Here is a 26,016-nt window from a genome sequence, read left to right as displayed (position 1 = left end):
TTATTTGAATAATAATGCATATGTATAATCCGCCTTCCTCCTGTAACTGTTCTACTTGAAGAACCAATTAATTCTATTTGTTACTTCCTGCTGTATTATTTCTTCTCTACAAGCTGGAATCCCTTTAGGATCCAGCCCTGCCTGCCCTTGACTACTGATGATTTCCTTGGATTTTCAATCATCAGAGCCTCTTCCTGTGGATTTTAGAGCATTATTGAGATTGTCAATTTTAATAATTCAGGTTTTCATAGGCTGTGCCTGCAGCAGGCCTTGAAAAAATAAAAAAAGAACAATCATGCTTTCTTTCAGTTTAAAAATTAATGGACCATTATTATTATTATTATTATTTTTTTTTAAATGTAAGTAACCTGATCTTTTATATTGTACATTGATATATTATGTGTTATGTACACAAACACTGACGCAGCCCTTCTCTTCTTCTGGTAATGGCCAAAGCAACAGCCATTGTATCTGATACAGCTACCTGACAACTTCTTCCAAATCATTATGGATGAAAAGCATTTAGCATGTTTTCAGGAATTCTGCTGTTGTGTAAACACTCAGCTACACAGTCTGTAAGCACTTGAATAGATACTTAAAGGCACAGGGTTTAGAAACAAAGGCATTTCCTGAGGCATCACACTTTAGGGAACCCAGTTTCAGATTTGCTTGTACTCCCCTTTCCCCTATTGCATGACAAGGAGAAGCATGAAATGCTGGAATACCCCTGTGACAGGGCAGATGGATTAGTTTAAGTGAGGACAAGGTAGCTGGATGTCAGATTTCAGGCAGAGCTACAGGACCAGGCTCTCTCCCAGAACTGCAGCAGAGGAAGTTTTAAACCTCTGACCAATGTCACGGGCCTGCCTATCCCCAGAGCACTCTGGCTTGGAGTGGATGAAGGGTGTTAGAAAGCTTTCCTGTTCTTCTGCTTATGTGAACAGCACAGTAACACCTTCAGTTTTAGCAAGGGTTTCTACTGATCTTCAATAGTTTAACAAAAACTATAAATGTGAACAGAAATGCCACTTTCCTTAAGTACTCTTCCCATATCACTACCACCACCTGGGGCTGAGAACAAGAGACAAGTAAATGGGCAGCTTATTCTTTTCTTTCCATCACTTTGGTGTCACTGGCCACGGGAGGCCAAGCTCTGCAGGATGTGTCCCCCCTCCCACTGCCTGTGTGATGTTAAGCTGCCCGCAGTGCCCACGATTTGCAATGGGAAGGTTCAATGACCAAAACGTGGCTGTGGGGCTTAAGGGACTTCTTGCTAAACCTATAAAAAACCCTGTGCTTCAGAAAGCTGTGGCATCTGGGCTCTGAGCATCTCCACCCAAGCAGCAGCAATGCACCCCAATGCACCTATGCCTGGCTGTGCCACGTCACATCAGGAACAATTTGGACCCCAGCATGCTACTACCTCTAAATGGGGAACGTCAAATGGTTTCCCTTGCTTTGTTTTTTCATGACCTTTAAAAGCAACTATTTTTTTTTAATTCTTCCTGGCAGTGCAAAATTAGCTTTAGATCTGAGTTTCCAATTACGCCTCCCTGTAAATAAGCAGCACATCTGCTGTCAGAGCGGCACAGATACCGAGAGGCTCATGCTGCTGAAGTTATCCAGGACCAGCTGAGATTCAGCTCTGCCCCAGTTTTACCCAAATAATGATTTCCAAATTAAACCCACCATAAGGCCACTGATCAGAGCAAGAGAGAGCTCATAGGCTTACAGTATCTGTAAGCTTTCAAAAGCTGCCTTCGTTTCCTCCTTTCAGTTATTGATCTATGCGAGTGTATGAGTTGATCTGTTTTGAAGGGAGCGTTATTAAAAAAGAGGGCACACTGCAGCCAGTTATGTCAGGCTATGGGAACGCACCGCAGTCAATCGCCGAACAATTTGTAACACTACTCCTTATAAATGAAACTAATAATGTCCCATCAGCATATAAAATAGCAGACAAAAAAACACAGGGAGGAAATGGACAAGTTGAAATGCTGGGAAAGAAAACGTTCTCAAGCATGGACGTGCCTCCCTAAAGGCCACATCTCTTTTGCAGGAGAATTGAGGCTGAAAGGGGCGGGCAGATGCACAGCAAACAAGAACCAGCATAGGGAAGGGTCCTGCACGAGCTGACAGCTCTTGTGTTCAGCCTTTAGAATCCCAGGAAACGAGGACATTCAGGAAAACGACGAGAAACACGTTTCTTTCTGGTAAGGGGACCATTATTAAGCTCATGATCATATCGCCAGAGCCCAGGATTCATATTCACAGCTGATTCTCACATACAAACACACATTCTTCTATGAGGACATCCATGTTCACATCTATGCTCCCACCTCAATGCACAAGCCAAGCACTCACCGGTAGGTTTGAGCAAGCAATTTCCCACTAGGGTAGTTGAAGGATGAAGCTTCTTTCACCTTCTTTGGGAACAGCTGCTCCTGGCTATCACCAGTGACATGATTTGGAAATACATTGACCCCAGTCTGATTCATTATGAATATTCGCATAGGAACATAAAAACTGTGTGCATGCATTTATGCACAGTAATGCACACAAAATATGCATTAGGCTGCCTTGTAATGCTCATACCTACAAAAGGTTAAATAGCCCTAGGTGACAGAGAGCTATTTAAATGGACCTTTTTATAATGGCAAACAATAATGCATTCTGGTTACCTCCTGACATGGCTTCCTTCCAGTCAGCATTAAGGAGAATTACTACCTGATTTTAATACATCTTGGTTCAATTTCATGCAGGCTTATTGTCTTCTAATTATCAACACAACAATTTGATCTGCATCCAGATTAAGGCACTGCCCTGACTTCTAACACCAGAGCAAGGCACATGGTGGTGTGCTGATTTCTCAAGCAGTAAGCAGTTTGCTGTTGTCTCACATCCCCAAGGCACAAATAAGCAGATGCTGCATTAAAGCTTGTTTTACAAAACTGCTTCAGTTGTGATATACATTTTTAATATAATATACAGAGTGCATTAAAGTGAAAACTGCCAGGGCCAGAAAACTCATACAAATTCATTAGCAAGGCCAGCTTCTCAATTAAGCTGAGTTGAAGACTAGATCTAGTTGAAGAGAAAAGAATTGTCCAGAGCAGCTGAAACGAGTGAAAAGCTTGATCATGTTTGCCATACGTGAGCACAGCTTGGTTTAACATTTCAGGTTTTTGAGCATCGGTTGGGATTGTTTCTCAGCAAGGACAAGCCTCACTGACCTTTCTCTTCCTTTCATCACAAGGATACTGTGGTCAGCTTGAAAGCTTGAGTTTTGTAGAATATTGCTATCCTGAGTGTAAAAGCAGAGGCACAGCTTTTCAGATACAGAACAGGCTCTGCATAGGAAACACCAGCAGCCAAATATTTTGGAGCACCTGCTGACATGCCTTCATTCACGGGTAGGTTTCAAAGATCAGAAATTACATATTTTGCTTATGAAAGACAAGCCAAAAGAGAAAGCCACATTTTCACTCTCTGCAGTTGATTTGCATTTCTTACCTATGCTCTTCTCCCTCAGTTGACATTGTCAGTTATAGGATAACTGAAGAGCACCTCTGGAGTGCTCTGTAGTTAATCCGCTGCACTGCCTGCAAACTATATGGTGAAGTGGCAATTACACCAGGAGCTTTTGTACAGCACAGGCTTTGCTCTTGCTGCAAAGGCAGGTGAATCTTTGTCATGGTCTTTGAAGAAACTCAAGTTATCAGAGGATTATTGTTACAAATACGTTTAAAGATGATGCAATGTAAAATATATCAAAAATTATTCCAGCCAGCTACAGACTAAGGTTTACAAAAAGCATCTGCTGGCTGCCTCTGGTAAAACATTACATTTGTCTCGACTTTATTTCTGGCACACCTGGCTACTGCTCCTAAGAGCTGTGTTGTTGCACAAGGCTGCTAGAGATTACCTGTAAGGAAGAGGAGCTGTGTAACACAGCCTTCTGCAGCAGTCACAGGATTGCTGTCCTTTATGAAGCCCTTTGGCACTGAATCTTTCCAGACAATGACAACGCAACCACACTAAACGGGATGAGTTGACAGAATAGTTTTCTCCCTCACTGTTGGCTCTTTCTTCTTTAGTTTTTCCCTTCACTGTATCTGTTCGATTCCCAAAAGCTGCTCGCCATGCCAGGGTGGCCTGTGACATCTTCTCCCTCTTGACACCCACGCATGTGCATGCGAGTACGCTCACTTTGGTCTCCATGAGACCACAGCACCTTAATCACAATTCCCTTTTCTCATGGAAGATTAATAAAATGATTAATTTCAGGCTAGAATTGGTGCGGATTTATGGAGCTTCTACCACCGTACCAGCTGCGGGCACTAATTTAACCTGACCTTAGCCGCTCATGCAATCTGACAGCTCCCCACGCCGCGCACCTGCTGGCAGATCAGAGCCTGCCGAGGCTCTCGTGTTGCCTCCACATCCCTTCAAATGAACAGGTCGGTCAGTCCTACGGTGCTGCTAAACACAGAAACAGCAGAGATCACTTTCTGCGGCCCTGTCTTGAAGTCACAGCACTCTGAAGGGAAGGGAGAGACCGCGGATTATATGCCTCATCACCATGCAACGCCCAAGACGAATGAGGGTGCATATTCCTAATTGCTTGAATTGCACGGGCGATCTCTTCTTCTAGAAAGAAGAGGCTTCTGAAAAGTTTAATGAAACACGACGAAAAGGTTTTTTGTCACTGATTTTCCTGCCCCTAGGATCAATCAAGTTTCTTTTTAAGATAAAGAAAAATCTCTCTTTCCTATGAGTTAGGTTAAAAAGGAATGAGGCAGGAATATCTAAAGATAAGGACGGCAAAACAGGATGATGGTGAGTTTCTATGCTACTACGTGTCCAGGTTTCTTCCCATTTATTTCTCAACTCTGAACCTTGTTGTTTTGTGTAATTGCTTTTAAATAACTATAATGTTCTAGAAAATGACTTTATATTTTCTTTCAAATGCTTCAATTACTTAAAGGTTTTTTTTCAGCATTACTTCCACATTAAGGGTATTTGTTTTTTGTCCGCCCCAGCACTAGCTCGAGACAAAATGTAGGTTAATCTCAATCTAGTTGACTTCTGTAAAACAGACATAGCTTAGGACTGGGCTGCCAGGCTGCCTAGTGAAATCAAGAGCATCTCTTTTACCAACACATGCTGTAGTGCAGCAGACAAGATGGAAAACAGATACTTAAGCTGTAAGTGTAGGGTAGATGGGCAGGTACAAAGGAAACAGAAATCCTGATGAAGACTGGATCTTGCTCATTAAAAGTCTTGCTTACAAGTAGTAAGAACAACTGTCTTAAATATTAAAACCTTTCACATCTTATGTGAACTCAAAAATTGCTCACAGCATTGTTTTCAAGTAGCAAATAATCCTCCTTAAGGATTTTTCTTTTTAGAAGGAAAACATTAGCCCAAAAGCACCCGCCATCCAGATAAAGACATCCAGAAAAGAGTACCTTATAGCAGAGGAGTTAGAACATTCTGCAGCTTTCCAACCTGTATCCATATTTAATGCTAATGGGTTCAGTTGCAGATGTATTTCTGCTTGGAAAAGGTTTTTTTCATGTATAAAACACTCTCTTTTTAACAGCAACGTTTTTGCTGCTGCCTATTGGTGATGCTTAGACATTTGGTCATTTGGTGCCCTCTCCTTTAGCAGAGTGCCAAGTGTATGGGATCGAGGGCCTCAAATGTCACCTACTTCACATGCCATAGCCTAGTAGAGCACAGCACGTGAATGCTGTGAAAACCAAAGGAAAATGAAAACCAAAGGAAAAGACCCAAACGCGTTTTTCCAGGACCCACAGCATAGGCAAGTTGTGAGCTCCCCCTGCTGACACGAGGGAGCCCTGCCTGGCACCACCACTGCCGGGCCACCAATGCCACAAGAAGATGCTCACCACCAGTGGGGCTGGAGAGGAGAAATCCCAGGAAGAAGCCAAAAAGAGCTCTGACAGCAAGGCTGGAGCCACGTGTGGCTCAGCCCCAGCACCTGAGATCTCATGGTTTGACATCCGAACTGGCTGAGTGCCCTTGGCTCCTTTTGGGAAACAACTGCACCCAGATGGCTCAGTGGGGCCATCTGCACCACATCTCCTGCTGAGCATCTCCAGTGCTGCCTGCAAGGGCTTCACAGGGCGATTCTCCCACTGGCTTTTAAAGGTCCCCTTCTGCTCCTTGGAGTGACTGGAAGGCACTACCCCTGAATTGCTGAGCCACCCAACGCAGTCCTGTCCCACCGAGCCACGGTCTCACTCCCAGCACAAATACCCTGGAGCACCACCACCGATGCTGGCACATCAGGTCGGGAGAGGGAAGATACCAAGGAGAGGCTTTCTGAGAGCCAAGGAAGGAAAAGACTAACAAAATCTTTGAGAAAACCTGTGCCAAAACCTCCTTAGACACGTATCCATGACTAAGCAGTATAGCTACGCTGCTGCTGCTGCACAGAGGGTGCTGATCTCTGGTCGTAGCCTAAAAGCACTGATGCAACAATACACACAGATTAATTGCTGAGAAGCTTACATATTAATAGCAGAAGTTTTGGTCAGGAACATGAAAATCTGTAGGCACTGGAGCAATAAAATAGAACTGGGGCCGTATGGCGAGTGAACAAAGTCTGCTGAAGAATGGTGCATTTCTGCCTTCGATTGGGACTTTCCAGAGCTGTCAGCTGAGCTGCAGAATTAGAAACCTGACATTGCAGCAGTCAGTTTTTAGATTTCAAGCTGTTCAAACGACTGGTCTCCAGGGAGGAATATCTAGCATGCAGGAATCAATAGCAAAACTGGTAAAGATGCCAATGTCTGGGGGCAGCCGCCCCAACAAAACGCCCCAGTCAGCCAGGCCAGCCTACTGAGAAGATGTGAGAGAGGGAGATGGAAAATCGTGCTCTCTTTGAACCAGTACAAGAGAGATGCTATGTACTACTCCCTATGTATGTGCAATTGTGGCTTGATTATATCCGAGTCCACCTTACAGACTGATCTTCCATACCCCTCAGTTCACACCGTGCCAGTACTCCGAGCCACCCTCCAGTGAGACTCCAGAAGAGCCCATTTTATCTCATCTTCACCCCTAAATGCATTACAAGTGACATCGCTTAATTTTAGCCAATCTGAACAGCTAATTAGATGTAAACAGATTGAAAAATTGTACACACGGGACAACTCATTTTTCAAAAGGCCACTAATCTAAACAAACCTGAGTCCATCCATTTACTTCAACATTTGTCTGAGTGAATTACAGCATAGACTTGTCCTGCACTGGCCTTGTGATTCACACAACGGGCTCCCTCCTCTTTTGATGAAAATCTCAGGCACAGTACAAAAGAATAAGTTATTTGTTTATCAAGGCTCTGTAAGAACAAAGATGAAGATGCCTCTGAGTCTAGTGGAAGACATGTATGAGCCGAAGCAATTAATCTCTCCCACCTCCCAAAGCCATCTCACACAGTAATACATCAAAGGCTCTTTGTAATAACAGATAAAATCAAATGATATTTAATTGTGATCAATACACATTCCAGCTTCAGAGCTCCTTAGGTGCCATCCTCTCTGCTCCTGCCCCCTTATGCCAGAATAAACAGGAAAAGGCACAGAATAAGCAGGAAAAGGATCCTGGCACTGGATGTGGTTGTACCAGTCACTGCCCTGAGAATCAGAGCAGCCCTGCAGGCCCGAGAGGAGCCCGTGGTGACTCAAGAAGGTCGCTGGCTGCTGAAGTTATCCAGCACAGGGCAACGTCAAGAAGTCTTGGGATGAAATGCACCACACGTGGCCTATTTTTAAACACAGAGCAATCAGCAGGGCATTATGCGTGAGGGTTTGTATTTGCTGCTAGAGCCCACGTTTCTTCCATCACCTGCATATGTAAACGTTCACAATTAGATAGGAGAGGGCAGAGACGGAAGTGTTGTGGATTTTTAAATGAACAAACATTTTCACATCAGCAATCCAGGTTTCTTAGCATAGAAATCTTGCTGAACATCACCTCAACCTGTTTGGCATGCAAACTAGTCTACAGGAGCTGGAATGAAGGGACTGCTGAGCACCTGCTGTGACCTGCCACGTGGCACAGACCCTGGGACTTGCAAACTCATCCTTGTTTGAGCAGAGCAATCTAGGCACACAACCGTCAAAACTTCAACCGGCAGAGAATCCAACATAACTTTTAATTGCTTGCTTCTATCTTCTTTTGCCTCCATTTCTGAGAGTCTAACCTTCATTTCCAGCCTGATGTCTTGTTAGACCTTTGTCTGTCAGAAAAAGAGAACCCTTTTCCTGCTCATTTCTGTTCCCCACAGAGCTACTTACGGATTGTGTCCTACACGCCCCTTTCCTTCCCCCAGACAAAGCTCGGAGCATCAAAGCTCTCCCAGCAAGGCAGCTTCCCCACCGGCGCCCCAGCTGCGCACAGGGGTCTCTCCTGCTGCTCAGGACCTTCAGAGCTGGAGGTGCTGCCTCCCCTGCACCAACACAAAAGGTGGAGGCAATCCGACACCCTCGAGAGTCTACTTCTTAAATATACAAGGATAACAGTAGGGTTTACATAGGGATCTCACAAAAAGCCCATCAACTGCCAAGGCTCCAGCTGGCTTTGTAGCATTGCTGCTTCCAGGGGGGTTTCCCCACCTTGCTCCTCTGGGTTCCCCCCTTTGTTCCACGGTTGTGGCATCACATTTGGCCACATCAGAATGCCTGCTCCTTCTTGTACCAGTGTGCCTAGCAAATGAGATTGGGTTGTTTCTGTGATCTGTTCATTTCTTACCTCCCCAGCCACATCAGCGTGACCAATGAGTAATGTATGTTCCCACCCGAGCCACTGGCAAAGAGAAACAGATAAACAGCATGAGGCTGATGCCTGTGCTGGCCGTATGAAAATGATAAATCCACTTACAATCATGTTGTGAAAGGCAGTTTTTACTCCACTAATTATGTACCATGTTAATTTTGCATGATTCTTGTTCCTTAATCATACTGTCGTGTACTGGCATGCCAAATACTTCACTGACATCCACGTACACCACATCAATATTGCTGTCTTTATCAAGCAAATTTGTAGCTTCATAAATAACATTTCAATTAATTGACAAAATCTATTACATCAGCCCATATTGCTCGGCATTAGTTCTCATTTATTTCTTTATTAATCAGGTCTGGATCAGCATGTCCTGCTCTACCTCGATCAATGTCAGATTGACAAGCCTATAAATAACTGGATTTTTTCCCTACCCTTTTGAATACCCACATATCTACATTCTCTCAGACCCTTAGAACTCTTCCATGTTCTCAGATGTACCAAAAAACACAAATTAAAGTCCTTAACTAGCTCTTTTTAAACTCCTGGCTCTAGTTATTTGGAGCTGCTGAAGTAAAAAGGGTCTTGCTTCAGCAGCTGCTTGTTTCAATGGGTTTAAATAAGCACCATCATTGTCTAACTCACGAGTAGCTAGAACAAGTGAGATCGAGAAGTCCAAAGCATTAAAAAAAAAATAATAATGAAACATCATGGAAGAGTTCTGACATCTTCTTACTCAGATCGTATTATTTTCAAAATGCAATTTCGAGTTCTTCCTATTATGAAGTATTTAGGGCTTGTATTCAAGTGTTCTCCTGGCCAACAAGGACTAGAAACATTTTCTGAGTTTGCTTTAAATGAGAACCAAGCATCTTCCACACCTATTCAAAAGCCTGGGCTGAGAGAGTGGTGATATCATCTTAACTGGTAGCACCGTACCATAAAACTTCAGCTTGTCTGAATTTGATTAGGAGTTGTTCTGGATTCTTGGGCTTGTGACACACTCATTAAACTTACCCTGTATGTGCATTTATGTAAAGTAACCGGCAATCTCTAGTTTACCAAGTGTCTGGGAAGCAGTCATGCCCTTCCTGAAGATAAACTCCCACAGACTTCAAAGAGAGCAGGCAAAATTTCTGCTTTTATTTACTAATCTCTGAAAGGGAAGAATTCCTCTTAGACAAAAGGGAATTTAAGTGTCTGATGCAGAACACATTAAGTTTTCCAGCTGCAATGGAGGCCTGAAATGTAAGAGTTAAAGAAAAGCCAGTACACAAACCTTGCGAGAGGAGTTGGCAGTTTTCACCCTATTTGTTCTTTGTTAGATCTCATGAGAGCATCTAACAAATCCTATGTCACGCCAAAACCAGTTCAAAGCTAGTGCCTAGTGAATCAGCTTCTTCAAGCAATAAACCACAGAGCACGTAACTGAAAGATGGACAAGGACCTCAAGACCTTCTGGTCACTCCAGGACTGCCTCAGGCCCCACTTGAAGACATCCACATCGAGAAGAAAGCTTTGAAGTCAATGGTATTTAAGGTTGTGCTAAAAATTAAGCACGTGCCTAAACACATACTCTGGCCCATGAAGTAATGATGTGCTCTGAGCAAGTGTAACAGGGCCCATGGGAAGCTTGAGAAGCATCTTTCTTCCCTGTGGAAGAATTTCCTGCGTAGGAAAGCAAAACGATGAGCTAGATTCACCTCTCGCTGTCAGCACGGCTCACCTCCACACTTGTCGCAGAGAAAATTAATCCAGGTTTACAGAGATGTAGCAGACAAATCTAGTCCACTACATTTCTCTTTTGCTCTGTTTACAGTAACAGACCAATAAATGAGTGCTTGTGATAGGATGCCCTCTTTTTAATCTGTTTGCTGGAGTATCATAGGATTTGTTTGCTGGTTTGATGACTTAGTTATTTGTGGATTTACAGATTGCACATGATTAGACAGCATATTTTGGATTTTTTTTAACTCAGTTTTGATGTGGATGGCTAGTTTGGATTTTTAAGTGAAACCAGAGCATCCTCAGTATTTTTTTGGTGTAGGTGAGTATTCGCAGCCTCCTTCTGTAGCTCTGAACAGTTTTAAAGAAGCACTAAAAAAAAAAAAAAAGTAAGTAATTGGATCATTTAAGAAAGCTATGAATGGAAGTCATTCTGACCTCTTGTCAGCAAAAGGCCCTGGATCCTCAGGGTATCCTTGATTTTTTTTTTCTTTTTTCTCCCAGGAATGACTGAAAAACACGCCAGACGTCATTCACGATGGGCCAACTCTTTCCCATGATATTTCTCAACGCTGTCTGTCTACTTGATAGCAGTTGTGCATTCAAACCAAGAACGCAGCACGGACTTTGGCCCATTAATAACAAAGTACGCACAGGGACGAAGCGCAGCACATTTCATGGGATTTTGCACTATAATTTCAGAAGCAGCAGAGGCAGTAAGCAAAACACGGGCAGAACTTGGGCAACTAAATCCAAACCCAGCATCTTCCAAGCTGGTACTTATAAATAACCCCAGAGAGCTTCACGTTTGGAGGAGCTCTGGCGGATTTGCTGGAACATCTCAGGCAGGCAGGGTCAATTAGCTCAGTGCTTAGCTCAACTTGACGTGAATCCAAAAGCAGGATATTCTTATCATTTCCATACCTTCTTAGGATTTCCAAAATATCTCCTGCATCTGACCTTGTGCAAAACACCAACAGCAGGGACCTAAAAGTTCATTGCTTAGAAATGCCCAAGTGCTTCCCATTCGGTCACCAAACTCACATGAGATTCATCCTTTTCCAATTTTTTTAAAGGCCACAAAGAGATGTTAACTGCCATTTCCAGAACTAAACTCTTACACAGGTCAGATGTGCACCAGCCCTGAACTAAAAGTCAAGTAATCACGTTAGGACAGTGAAAAGCTTGAGCTAATAAACCCAGCCTTTCACAGAGCTTATTGGTTTGGGCTCGGTGCCATGCCGAGGTTAACAAGGTAAAAACCTGTTTAACAAAGAAGACATATATTTGACCATCCACAGTCGGGTCAATCATTTAAGATTTAAACATTCCCTCCAGAGGTATTTACCCAGTCACACGCACGTTGCTTATAGTTGCTTCTGTACCTCCTGATACTGCTTTAAATTATACTAACCAAATGAAATTAGACTAGAAGCAGTTTTCCTACTGCCTTATTGCAGTTGATAACAGCATGTGGGGTCAGCAAATATTCTTAACTCACATGAGAGAGCCCTGTATTACCTGTTATACCCAGCCAAGAAGAAAAAAAAAAAAAAAAAAGGACAGGATGTGCAGGCTCAAAACACAAATTCCCTTTGTTTTAGAAGTTAAATTAGAACAGTTCCATTATTTTCACATACCCTAATACATGTGTGTACGTGTGCAGGTCAGCATTGCATTTTATACACCATTTCATTCAGACCAATAAACACGCCAGGTTTTATGGAGCATTTTGGCTCAACTGTTATTGCTCGGACGGTGTTTACAGCAATATTCATTGTGTTCTGCATAGCCCTGCCTATCAATCAACCCCAAAATAAAGCAGAAAGAGAAATCCAGGGAAAAGCAGCGGAGCTGCTGAATCCAAGCCAGCCACACAAACCCAGCATGGACACGAGGGCAAAGGCAAGTGGGTCAAAGTAGCTGATTGGCTGTTAATTAAACAAAAAGATGGATGCATTGTATTATAGTTTGCCTCAAAAAACAATTCAGGCCTCACAGCGTTAAGTTCTCTTTCTTCTCTTTCGACTGGATTAGTCTCTCAAGACGACTGTTGTTCCGCACAGATTCATAATATGTATGTGTTTACTCACACATCTCCAAGCCGACAGGAAAGGCAGACCAGAATTCCAAATCTATCATTAGATCTACATGTTGGCACCTACAAAGAGCTGCAGGACTCCAATTTTCTGGGTAAGATTGAAGGCATAAGCCGAAGAGAACAAACAAACAAAAAAAAGCCATTCTCATCCTTAAAACACACAAACAAAACAAGAGAGACAGAGAAAAAATACGATGGCCCAGAAAGCTCTCCCTCACCACAAAGAAGTACCTCACGGTATCAGGGTGTACCGTGCTGGAGCCCTAATCTTATAATTAGTGCCCCTAGATGCTACTCTAAAATAATGGTGACGATGATATTGATGAATTGCGACTTGTTTATTCATTCAGCTTTAGTCTAGATCATGAAGAATTAACATAAAAACCAAACTCTGCTAAGATCTCCATACCCAGGGGCCCCGTACGATTCCCATTAGAGTCAGTGAGACCTTAATGGAAATTGGATGAGGCTCTGAAACTAATTCGATGTAGGTGCTCATGTACTGCAGCGCTGGGGGATCACAGACACCTGGCGTGATCGGCACCCACAGTAAATCATCGATCAGGCTATGAATGTGAGCCAATCAATGGAGCTAAGAACATGGATACAGGGAGGGGAAAAAAAGCCTTCAATGCAGAAAAGAAACCAAGCAGAGATGTTCTTAGTCCGTTAAGTACTATAATAAAATACTGCATCTTGAGTATGCCACTGTTTGAAGGCAGCTAGGAAACGAGCAAGAATTCATTATGAACTCGCTCAAGACCAAACCATGAATCACTGGGTTCTAAAAAAAAAAAAAAAAAAAAACAACAAAAAACCCGCCCAGTAGTCTAGAGAACGGCGCAGATGAAAATGAATGGAATCTCTTTAAATTACTCTGTATAAACTCTTTCACGTTCATTCTTTCTGCCGCTGATTAGTATCTCTCTGTGATACTGGCTTTTAAATAATTCCACACTGTACTCAGTTTCTGCAATCAAAACACAGAAACAACTCTTGATTCTGCATTTTTAGTCTTCATTTACCAGGGAAAAAATGTCTATGGTAAGAAACTGGAACGCCTACTGTTCCTACCCATTTACTGGATATCCCCAAAAGTGTGTGCCAATGGCTCAGTAACCCAATGGCATTCAATTTCTCCTGTCACTTTACAAAGAAGGGGACTTTTGTATTGCTTTATTGAATATGCTCTTGCTGCCTAAAGCAGTAATACATCGCCTCTGGAAGGCCCCCAGGATCATTAAAATGATAAGAAGTTGGGACCCCCTGCTCCCAGCAACCCTGAAAGTAAAGCAGAAAACTGTAAGGCCTAAATACTAAATACTGTAAGGCCTAAATAGCTAGAAGAGCTTTCTGCAAAACCAGATGGGAACGAGCAGAAGGGAAACGTGGCTGGCAAAACACGACCTCTGGCTGTACTGTTCCTGCTCTATCCAGCTTCCTGAGCAAATGAGGCCTGTGTGACCACACGGTGTAGCTGTGGACATCTGTCCATTGCACCAACCCCTTTCCAGGAATTCCTGAACCATCATCCAATTATGATTTCACCTGACAAAAACTCTACTGAGGAAAAAACAGGACTGAGAGCTGAACTGTTACCAGTCGTGAGGTAAACCACCACACAGCAATAAGGTTGTCATGTTCCAAGAACTGGAAAACATCCTGTCCTCTGCCAGTTGGCAATTTGAGTTAATTCCCCCTTAGGCGTGTACCTTATCAGACCACGGAAATCCAACCACAAGAGACAAACCTGCTGGAAAGCTGGTATGCTCATCTCGTGGAATGGCACAGAAACCGTGCAGAAATCTATGGGAGTAATATGGAGGGGCTCCAGTAAGAAGCAACATCCTTGTCCACCTGGGAGTGCAGGAAGGCAGATGTTCCTGCTGAGAACAGTCCCCAGGTACTCACAGTGTAGGATCACCCCTTACAGGTGCCCTCAAGTAGAAATCCACCCACCCTTTGCCCAAGGAGAACGAGCATGGAAGAGATCCCTACGACTTCCCAGCCCCACTGATGTTATTTGGCTGGATTTTGCTTGAAAAGTCTTTTCAACACGAGCCTCCTAACCCACCGGGCCCAGGAGGCTTTGCCCAGCCTGCCTAAACCCCCAGCAGGTCCCCAGGGCCCCCAGCACTGGTGGGCCACTTGTTAACCAGGGCTGCCTGGAGAAGCTTAAGAAAGGCAATCTTGTTTGTCTCTTGGGTTTCTGAAAATTTTCCTAAGACCTCAGACTTCTCCTAGAACAACCTCCCACTCATGACCGCTGGAGTGGATTTTACAAGACTTATTGTGATGACACCCAAATTTTATTACAGCTTTTACAACAAGACCATGTGTAGTAAAGAGTGATGTAGTGACAATATTTACTTGGCTGGATTTAGCTTCTTAGGGCACATAAATATACTTTTGCACTTTAAGAACAGCAGTAGCTGCCTACTAAATCTTGTATAATACAAGGCAGCTTTGTAGACCTTTAAACACACACCAGCTTGACTCCGTCTACTTCTCAAATTTGCTTCCTTGCTATCTGCCTTGTCAGTCCCCGTGGTCCTGTTCTGCTCATCTTCTGTCAACCTCAGCTTTTAAAATGAAATTGTTTGGAAATCATGCTTTTAAAACCCTATGCCTTGTGAGTATGGGATTCATTCCTTTTAGAAAGTGGGCGTGTTTGTTTCCCCATCTCCCCCAGTTATAAAAACAGACTGGAAATCTTACTCATTTTCCTTAGTATGTACGTGAAAAAGTCACACAAAATCCATCATTTGAAAATTGATTGCTGTGTGAAAACCCCATCCTAAATTGTAGATTTCTGTTAATCTGAGATCTGAATCAGGAATCTCTTTGATTTAGTCCAGTTCAGAAAAAATATTTAAAGGACATGGGAGCAAAATAGGAGTAGCTGGACAAAATTTTTTAACGAGGTGTAATATTTTCAGTTGTGATTTCTGGGAGCCAAGTCTGAAGCATCTTAAAATGTTCTGACTTCCAGAAAACAAACCAAGTCCAGTCTCTGACAATTAGGTCCCTTGCAAATGCCCCGTGCTCAGGCTGTTGATTACTTCACAGGTAAAAATAATACTTCACCTAAACGCTGCGCTCTGCAGCATGCTGGTTACCAAAACTACACGAAGACTGGGTGATGCTTTACCAGAGAGCAGAAATGCATTCGAAAAACCTGAATCCAGACAGGACTGACAGCCCGAACTGGCCGCAAAGCTACACGAGAGCCCAGACCTGCTGGCTGCCTGATGCCAAATCCTGGCTCAGCTCCCAGTGGCCACCGTGGCTGGAGGAGCCTGGCAGCACCCCAGCCCAATGCTGACCTTGCCCCTCACCTGCCATGGGGCTCCTACAGTGCCTGGGCAGAACTGAGGGTAACTCTTCAGGGCAACCCTCCACAGCCACCCAAACTAGCCCTGGTCTCCCAGGCTCCTTGGAAGCCTGACCCACCAGCCCCACAACGCAAGCATCTCCCAGAAGCCATGTTCGCACATCCCAGAATCAGTGCTAAATAAACAAAACCATCAAAAAATAAAAATAAATAAACCCACAAAGCCAACCCTCAACTTAAATGCAAGTTCGCTATTGTTTTACAGCATCCCCTCTATGCAGCAAAGGGTCTGGACTATTTCCGTGTTTGTTTTTGCTGCTGCTGTTCTTACAAGAAACACATAATTCTTCTCTTGTGACATTTTTTCATATCTTAAAAAAAAAAAAAAAAAAATGCTCTCCAGTACCACAAAATATTTGGCTTGAATCCTCTAGTGAGAAGAAGCCAAGGGTTTGGCTCATGTTTTAAAAACAAAAGGAAATATTACTCTAAGCATAAAACAAACGAGTGAAACAGCAACAGTAGATGGAGATAGAGCTCCTAGCACAACCTATGAATAATTCCAAGTCCTATTAGAAGGAACACAGCTTTCTGAATTTCCCTAGAAAACAGCATGTCATTAACTAGGTTCCAGCTTGACTAAAATGCAAAATGTCATTTTTTCCGGAAAAAAAAAAAGCCCAACAAAAGACAATATGTAGTGTAACAACTAAACTGCAAAGCATATCCACTCAGAAGCTGAAATTGCAAAAGACAACGCGTGTACACATAAGCAGCGTTATGAAAAGATGGCTCTTACCTCCATCCCCAGATCCTGAGCCAGCATCTGAGAAAAGAACAGAATGAAATTGATATTCATGTGCTACCGTATGTCCTGTAAGCATGTAAGGCAAGATTGTTCAGTCAAATGTATTACAGAGCATCTCATGTTTGATGTCATCCCTGGGTAAATTATAGAGATGTAATCTGAACGTAGCTCACTCAAGCCGTCTTTCTCATGTCTGAACTCTCTTACTTTAAAGTCTCTATATAAGACTGAAATAACGTAAGCCCTGGAGTGCTGTGATGTTCTCAGAAGCCGCTGCCTCATTCTGTTGTACTGAGACTGATAAAGCAGCTCCAGGAGCTTTGTTCCCAACAGTCGTGCAAAGTCGTTTCACGTGGCCACTACTAAACCCTCAGCATCAAACAGGGCTTTTAAACCCGGTTGTTTGAGGCCAGACCAATTGGAAATTCATGGCATTGTCTGCACAGAACAGTGACATCTCATCAGATCGCCGGTTTGAATAAACCATTTAAATCCTTATTCAAAGTCTGCAGATAAATGATCAAAACGCCATTTTTCTTAAGGCTGTGGCTGAGGTTCAAAACCAAGCCTTTTTGTTGTCTTCTGCTCAATGTTTTGCTGGATGGAATGACCAGATTCACAAATTCTGGAAGTGCAACGTCGCAAAATCTCCAAGCCCTGAACTTCATTATACTTTCTAACCAAGACAAAGTACAGAAGGCACGCATGAGTAGGACTAGAAAATCCATAAGAGGAATTTCTCCTGGAGGGAAGGGAGGGAGGCTGTCACCCCTTACCTCCCTTAGCAGCGGGTTTATCCATTTATCAGCATCAAGAGTAATAGAGTTTGGAAAGGCTGCTTGGGGATTCAATTACCCTATGAACTGTTAGATCTAATTTACTGACAGTAGGATCTGGTGGATCTGAACTGGCTCGCACATGCCATCGTTACTCAAAGTTCAAAAATTGAAAACCTTTATTTAAATAAACCTGTCACAAAAAAAGGCACAGAGGTAGAATGCACAGCAAGACTCCATGGAAAAGAGACAAAAGAGGGGTGGAAAATAGAACAGAAAACGACTGGCTCTTTAGAGGAGAAGGATCCCACGTTTCTCCTCCTGCCCTACCCTTTGATGCCTAGACCTCTGCCAGCCCAGGTCTCTGCTGGGGGCCTGTGCATCACTCTGCCCTGTCCCATGGCGAGTAGCAAGCAAGGTTAGGAAAAGATGAAGTAATGCACTCAAATCAACCCCTTAATCATGAAGCCTGAACAAAAAAAGACCAGTTACTGTGCTGAGAGAATTTACCAAGTCAAAGAAATCCTATGCCACAACAGGCTTTGTCAGCCTGAGGTCTACTTAATAGCAATTTATGGACAAAAAAAAAATCTGCACGTGCCTTTTTCTTGAAAATTGTCAGGTATCAGCTTCAGAGAAACTTTTTTTCCTGTTTTTTTTTTTTTCCTCTTATGTGTATGAAACACACACACACAAAAAATCACAGCACTGCACAAAGTCTGCCCAATGCACTTTTTTATTGACTCCTCTATCCTCACCTTAGAAAAAAAATCTGCTTTAAGCTTAAAGTGCTTTCTCAAGAACAAAGCCTTACTCCTCCTATTCTTTTCAAGTTAAGTTCACTGTCCAGCTCCAACAGACACTGAGCACAAAGGAAAAACATCAAGAACCCCTGTGCCTAAGCAACTCGGTTTTCCTGACTGACGTGGCTCACTCGCTTTTCTAGCTGCTTCACAGAAGTAGAGACACGAACAGCTCAGGATGCTCAGAGATAAGTGAGGGCGTCTCAAATACCAGTCAGTTTTCACACATGTTCTTCAATGAGTTCTTCCAACAAATCCAGAAAAACAATTTATTGCGCAGACCCGTTCATCATTAAGAGCTTTTTTTGGGCTGATATAAACTGGCTTGGCTCATTACAGCCGGTGGAGGTCTGCTGAACTACCAGCTGGGAAGCAGGCCCTACACGTACAAAAAAAAAACCCAAACAACTGCATTACAGGCAGTGATGCTGCAGTCCTACCCTCTCCAGATTACAGAGTGGGTTGCTGTAATCCAGATGCCCATTTATCAAACATCTGCTTGCTTAAGCTGCTGTCAGTGACCTGTCACCACGGCCCCTACCCGCAGGCTGGGCTGCGTGACCAGCAGCACAGGATAGACTCTTTAAAAAAGGGAAAGAAACAACTTCTATGCTGCACCCTGTCAACCTATGCGAGGCTAGCTGTGTAGAAGGAAAGGACGTCAGCAGCATCTTCTCACGCTCAGGACTGCCAAGAATTAACCCACGACAAACTCAAAGGAGGGATTCCAACAGCTCCTGCCCTCCGCAGGCAGTTTTATCCGGGGACACGCGGTACGTACCGGTGGCGCACGATCCTTCGGACACGAGGAGGATTTCGCTCTGCTGCTTGCAGGCAGCCTGCTTCAGGTAGCACTCGTTCTGGTAGGTGTCGCCGTTGGAGCCGCAGACGGGCACGTAGTCATTGTTGCACTGGGGGGAAAGGCCAGGAGCGGCAGCGTTAGCATTGCAGCTGGGATGGATGGATGGGGCAGCCCCAATTTGCATGCCCCCCCCCCCAGCCCGTTCCAGTATTAACCCCTTGGGAAAACAAGGAGGACCTCCCTGCTTCACATTTACAGCAGCAAGAAAAGAGGGAGGGGGGGTGTGGGGCAATGCTCAGCAACCCCACCGAGGTGTCCCTGTGGGGAGGAGGAGGGGGCACTCCCAGACAGGGGGCATCGGGCAAGAAGGCAAGCGGCTCCTCTCTGCAGCAGCGGCTCCTCTCGCCTCTCCGTTGGATGGCAACAGGCAAATTGCGAGGAGCAGGCTCTCCTTCCCCCTCCTCCTCCCCATCCACACACCCTCGCCGCACCAGAGATGCTCCCCGCTGCGGCCGGCGGGCACAGGGCTGAGCCCCCACCTCAGCCCAAAGTCCTGCCCGGCTCCCCAAACCACCCCCTTCCTCTCCCCACCGCCGAAGGCCGGCTTTGCCCTCTCCTGTTCGTTTTAATAAAAATAATTCCGGTTTAGACAGAAAATTGGGCAACCTACCGGGTGCAGTTATCTCAAGATAATCACACTCCGAGGCTTAGCAATACTTGGATGTGCCCCGTACGTGGTAATTATAGCGGGGATATGATTATCTCGTGATTACTGTACTCCTGGTATGCCTCATTGTTTAATTATAACAAATGGAATGATCGCAATTATTATTTACAAATGCTCACCTCTGCTTAAATCCAAGTAAAAATTAAAAAGAAACCACACTGCCTGTTTCAGCTATCTCGTGCCACGAAGCGGCAGAGGTGCGTTCCTAGCGCGCAACACCGAAATCCCGGGCGTGTAAGCATCAAACAGGCGTCAACGTGAAGGACTACAGAAACCATTCCCACAAACAATTGCACAGATTGCATTAATTGCAGGCCTCCACGCGGCGCGGCTGCCAAGAAATTATTCACCGTTGGTCAGAGTGACATTTTGATTGGGCCAAATCAAATGACATTTTCCTCACGCGCTGTATTTTCTTAAATCTTCCAGAGCTGCGTCCCACCTCCGGTGTCCTCTTCCTTCAGAGCTGGACAGAAAACCAGCAGCAACAGCAGGGAAAATCCTCTCCTTCCCCTTCTGACGAAGGGCTGCTCCACGCAAAGATTATTTTCATGACTACGCTCCAAAGCAGAAAACGCCGCCTTCATCCAAAAGCTCTACAACAAACGCTGGAGGGTGATCTGGAGTACTTAACCAGGACAATTAACACAATCATGCAAATTTTTTAAAGCATGAAGATCCAAATCATGCTTGTTTTACACATCCTCGCTGCTTGACACCCGTGGGACTTCTTGTCAGAGCAATCTGTGCAGAACTCGGCCCAAAGCATCTCACCAGGCTGACGTGCGGAAACAATGCTGGACCCCGCTCCCAAGAAACGCGGTGGAAACTGCTGGTTTCGCCCAGAGCCAGAGCTGATCTTTTACACTGACTCAGCTTCCAATCTGAAAGGCCAAGCAGCCCCACGTTAACCATATAAAACGTCAAGAGCGAAATCTTGAGCCACACAAATTGGCGACAGAGCTGCTGTTAGCTGGGCTGGGACTTCTTCCAAAGCTCATAGATGTTAAGACTTATTTGAGAAACACCAGGGCTCCCGAAAGGATTAATTCTCCTCGCAGAGGTTTTCCCATCTCTCCTGCAGCCGCTGACACGCTCAAACCTGGCTTTGGACAGCAGCGGTGGAGGTACTCCACGATGAGCACTGGTGACGTGTCCTTTTCTTTCTCAAGCTGTGCTGGTCCCAGAGGCATTTCTTCACCTGCTGCCCGTTCAGCCCACAACCACGTGAGAATATGAGAAGCAAGAGCCTCCAGGTGGATCCTGCCTTGCTTTGGGCTGGGGGCCTCAGAAAGCCACGATGAAGCCATGGTGGAAGTCAGTCAGGAGAGAAAAGAAGACTGCTGATGAGGAGGTCTTGGTGTTAGAAGTAACTCGTGGCCTTCTTCCTAGCCCTGGAGGATATTAGCCCTTGACTGTCATGGTCTCCTCAGTCTAGCAACACATTTTTGGCACTGGTTTAGGACTCAGCAGACCAAGGCCCAGACATGAGTACGATTCTCCATCCCTAAAGTAAGGCCTGATCAAGTGCTCACTGAAATCCATGTCAAAACTCCCAGAAACCCAGCAGCACGGTGCCATGCTGTCACGTCCTCTCTCACGCGCTTGGGTTTTTAAAATACACCTGTACATAAACGTATCCAAACTCAGCCAACTATCAGCTGGAGGTGGCCTCTCTCAGCACGAGCAGCCTTGAGCACTCACAACCAGTCGGAGACAAACCAGCTTTGGTCGGTGCCGTGCACTGAAACCATGAGGGTTTGCTCTCTAGAGAACGATGAACTCGTGTTAACTCCTTCTCCAGGTAACACTGTCAGGGGCTTGACCTCCTCCTGCTCTCAAGCTCCACTCCCAAAACGCCAGCTTTGCTTGGAAGCAAGAAGCACGACAACATATTCCAGAAGCACAACATCAAGCTGCAAGCCAGCCAGGTGAGGCTCCAACTCCAGAAATGCAGAAGCACAGGAGGGATTCAACTCGCGTGGGAACAGAGCAGGGACCGCTCGCAGTCATGGTCAAGAGATGCAACACCGATGGAAACGCCCTGGAATATTTTGGGATTCACTTGCAACGTCTGAGAGGGAAGGGATCCCAAGCTGCCAGACGATGGCTTTGGGAGGACTTGAGTGCAGAGGGCGCGGTGTCCCCAGCTGGGGCTCTGCACCTCCTGGTGGCCCCGCTGAGCTTGCTGCGCGGTGAGCAAGGGTGGTGGCTGCCACCTCGCTCAGCTCACACCTTCCAGAGCAGTCTGATGGGGTTTACCCCCTCAACAATTAATTTATTAACCCCACACGGATAGACATGATGTACATCTACAATCCTGGTTGATGGGAAAAAAGCGCACACACACAACTCCACACAAACCAAAGCTGCAGCAGCCCCAGTTCTGCCTCCCCCAGGACCTCAAGACCCCGGGGCTGGCCAGCCCAGGCCTTTCAAGCAACACGGAGGCAAAATTAGCTTTCAGTCCTTGTCTACTCTCTCAAGCTGCAGCGCAAGCCCCTGGCAAATTCCGGAGAAAACATAAGAAGTAATTATAGTGATGAGGAGCCTGCTATTGATTTGCTCACCATCACCCCAGAGAGCTGTCAGCGGAACGGGACACCTGAATTCTGATGGAGGACCCCCTTTCTCGTGCCATAAATTACCTGGCTGGCTCTGCCTCACCCAGCCAGCCTCAGACACCGCCTTAGAAACTAATTTTCTACTCCGGCGGCGTGTGGCTCTGGCTCTGTCAGCTGATGTTAAGGCAAGGCAGCCCCCTGGGCGGGTGCTTCGCCCTCCAAGGTCGCAGCCAGCCCCGTGTCACCACGGGGGGCTGCAGTCAGCCCCAAGCCACCAGGGAGTCGTATCCTGCCTTGGGAAAACACCTCCCACCGCCCCCAATGCCTGGCTGCACTCCCTGCAGGCTACGAGCCCACTGCTTAATGCCAAACGGGGCACTGATGATGGGACCCGAGCACCTCTGGGGGCCCCCAAAGGTCCCAGCGCCACCGGCACAACGTCTGCCCCAGCAGTGGAGCAGGGCACCGCCGCTGCATTGCATCACAGCCTTTTCTTCGAAAGAGAAAGCAGAGCAACCCTTAAATCACGGCACATGCTGAGCCAAGGCAAACGCTCCTTGCTGCTCTGCTCAAAACAGCATCCTAACATGGGATTTTTGATGGCACGCAAGCTAAAAATGGAACACCAGAAATACACGGTCAGTACGAATTCTCCCCCCACGCAAGGAAAACGCAGGCACTTCAGCAAACGACTGTCTTGTTCTGCTGGCAGAAAAGTTCCTTCTTTGTTTTAAACGAAGGAATGCATCACTTGGGATTTCTCCCCCAAAGTGAAATTTGGCTCCAGAAATATAAACGCTACTTATCACGCTTCAAAGCGAATAGCCGATCAAAGCTCGATAATAAATTCATCATTACAGATGTGCACGATCTTGAACCGTGCACTATTTGGCCTGCTCTACTGTAAACACTCACGTCAGCACTGCAAGTTCCACAACTTCATAGATCTGCATTAAAATGCGAGAGACCACAGGGGCATAAACGTATATGCAACACGTGCTGGTACATGCTTACAGCTCCTTTAATTTGCTGGGTTTTTATTCAGGTCATTACGGAAAGCACAGCTGTTTTGCAAGTTGGCTAGAACATATTAAATGGAATCCTTCATAATGAAATCGTCTGACTTTGAGGATGCCTGAGGTTTAGATGTAGCTGCAAGAGGGAGAGAGACGGCACAGGAGGAGAGGGAAAAACCCCACTGCTCAGCAATAACCCGCTACGACTGTATAAAACCTAAAGCAAGTTCATGATTTCGGAACAGAGGGATTTCTCTTTAATCTGATCAGCTGGGCAGATAAACAGTCAGAAGCATTGTCACTATGCAGCCCTTCCTGAAAATATTGCATAAGCACATTACAGATCCATTTCTTTAACTAGATCAGAACTCTGAATACAATAAGCCACGATCTGTATCAGAAATGAATTTAGAAAGGACTCTAAATCCTTGTTAAAAGGGCAGAGAAACAGAATCAGAAATGCACAACCTGAAACTGCAGACCCGAGGGGACATTTAAAGCCGTAGCATCTGCATTTTCCCCGAGAAACTTATGTCTTCTTGACACCAGTTGGTTCTCCTGCCAGCTTTTATACGTGCTGCCAGGTTTTCCCTCTAACTTCCCTGCACGTAGAGAAATAAATTGCCAAGTGACGGGTTATAAAGAGGGATCCTTGCTTCGTATTCTCATCAATGAATTAGAGAAGGAAATATCAATCTTCTTACCTTGAACTGACAGACACAAGTCACACTGTCTCCAATCCTTAAACACTCCCCATCAAATTTACAGGTATTGGTGTCGCAGAGAAAGAGATCGTTTTCTCTGTCATCGTAACCTCAAATGTAAAAGGAAAAAAAAAGATGTCAGCTTTGGTCTGGCAAGAGGAACAATACAGAATGATTGCGTTTTAATGCACACAGCACAATAACCTTGTTGATGAAACGATACAGTCCAGATTTTCTTTTGTCCTTCCCTGTCCTCAGTTTGCCACTTTTTCCTCTCATCTCTCCCTCGGTCCTTCTATTAACCCTTATTCCCCACAGCCCCACGCACTTTTTCCTCGCAAGTCACCCGGTAATTATGCTATTTGACTGCTGCGGGTCAGGAATGCCATCCACCTAACCCCACTCAATGGGGGATCTGCTGGCCAGCGGTCCAAGCTGGTATTTCTCCAGCCCGTGGCGCAACAAAGCTCCCCGTAACGGAGACGGGCAGGCTGCTCTCCCCAAGTTAACGGGAGGAGCAGCGGGCTGAGCGACCCCAGCTCCCTGCCTTGGTTTCCCCGAGCAAAACCCTACAGATCTGCCTGGAGACTCGCACCCCGAGCATCAATTTCACATCTCGCTGGCTGCCTTCCCACGCCAGCAGCGTGCGGCAGGGGCTCAGGCGGAGCAGCCAGCTCACGCTCCCAGCCCACTGACACCCAAACTCATCATTTTCCGCTTTCTCCCCCATTTCCTCCAGCCGCAGCGCTCCGTGCTCCCAGCCAGGGGGGCGACGCGCACCCGGCTCCCTGCGGGGCCCCGCGTCCGAACTCGGGGATGGGGAAGGGATGGGATGGGAGGGGAGGGGATGGGGGCCGGGTGCCGGCTCGTACCGGAGCAGTTCCAGCCGGTGGGCGTCTGGCAGTCGCTGAGGGAGGTAGGGAAGGCCGCCAGCTTGTCGGGGCGGGCGAGCAGCAGCAGCAGCAGCAGGGCGGGCAGCAGCAGCCAGCAGCAGCAGCAGTCGCACTGCCGGGCAGCGGGGGGCTCCCCGGGCACCATGGCTCCCCCCCACGCTCAACTCTCCGGCGGCGGCGGCAGCGCGGAGCCCCCGGGCATCCCGCCCCCTCCACCCCGGTCGGCGACAGCGACAGCGGCGGCGACAGCGGCGACAAGCGGCTCAGCGAGCGGCGCCCGGCGCCGGGGCGAGCGGCGGAGCCCGGCGGGGCGGCGCGGGGCGGGCAGCGGCTGCCATAGGGGCCGTCGGGGCGGCCGTTGCGGCCGTTGGGGCGGCCGTTGGGGCCGTTGGGGGCCGCCGTCGGGGCCGCCGCCGCGCAGCCGCCGCCGCCGCCGCCTGCCCCGCTCTGCCGCCCGCATCCCTCTGCGCGGGGGAAGCAGCGCGGCCCGGCCCGCCGCGTCACGTGCCGCCGCCGCCGCGCCCCCATTGGCCGGCCGCCGGGCTGGTGGGCGGGGCGCCGGAGCCCCGCGGCAGAGGGGAGGAGGAGGGGGCCGGGGGGAGGAGGTCCCCGCTCCTCGCTCCCCGCGCCCACCCGGGCTCCCCGCGCCCTTCCCCAGCGCCGCTCTGAGTTTGTGCTGTTTATTCCTGCGTGCGCAGTGTCGTTGTTCCCGTTACCTGCCTCCCCTCTCGCCTCCTGCTTTTAACTTGCTTGTCCCTCTCACGCGCGGCCGGTGCTGCTCGCTGACACCGCTCGGTGTCCGTCGGGGGACAGCGCCGAGGTGCCCGCAGCCCCACAGCCCCACCAGGAGGGCGCCCTGCTTGCTCCTGCCGCCTCTCCCCGCTCCCCGTTCCCCCACCGCACTCCACCTGCTCCATCTTCCCATTCACAGCTACCACGGTTCCCCTTC

At 46.7% G+C, this 26,016-nt stretch overlaps 1 protein-coding gene across 1 annotated transcript in view; it reads right to left on the bottom strand.

Annotated features, from left to right (window-relative positions):
- TMEFF2 (transmembrane protein with EGF like and two follistatin like domains 2) overlaps nucleotides 1–25,595 on the bottom strand; it is a gene marked incomplete at both ends in the record, with an annotated part of 111,520 nt that extends 85,925 nt beyond the window's left edge. Inside the window, 5 exons of the mRNA XM_084289396.1 lie at nucleotides 16,774–16,800; nucleotides 19,143–19,272; nucleotides 24,175–24,284; nucleotides 25,047–25,179; nucleotides 25,284–25,595. Of these exons, the coding sequence (XP_084145522.1) occupies nucleotides 16,774–16,800; nucleotides 19,143–19,272; nucleotides 24,175–24,284; nucleotides 25,047–25,179; nucleotides 25,284–25,595 (712 nt within the window). The remainder of the gene's footprint in view (nucleotides 1–16,773; nucleotides 16,801–19,142; nucleotides 19,273–24,174; nucleotides 24,285–25,046; nucleotides 25,180–25,283) is intronic.
- Between the last annotated feature and the right edge of the window lie 421 nt (nucleotides 25,596–26,016).

The sequence above is a fragment of the Netta rufina genome (genome assembly GCF_964035555.1).
Source record: "Netta rufina genome assembly, chromosome: 6".
NCBI classification, from domain to species: domain Eukaryota; kingdom Metazoa; phylum Chordata; class Aves; order Anseriformes; family Anatidae; genus Netta; species Netta rufina.
Note: the sequence above shows the minus strand (reverse complement) of the source record. Positions and strands in the feature narration are given on the sequence as shown.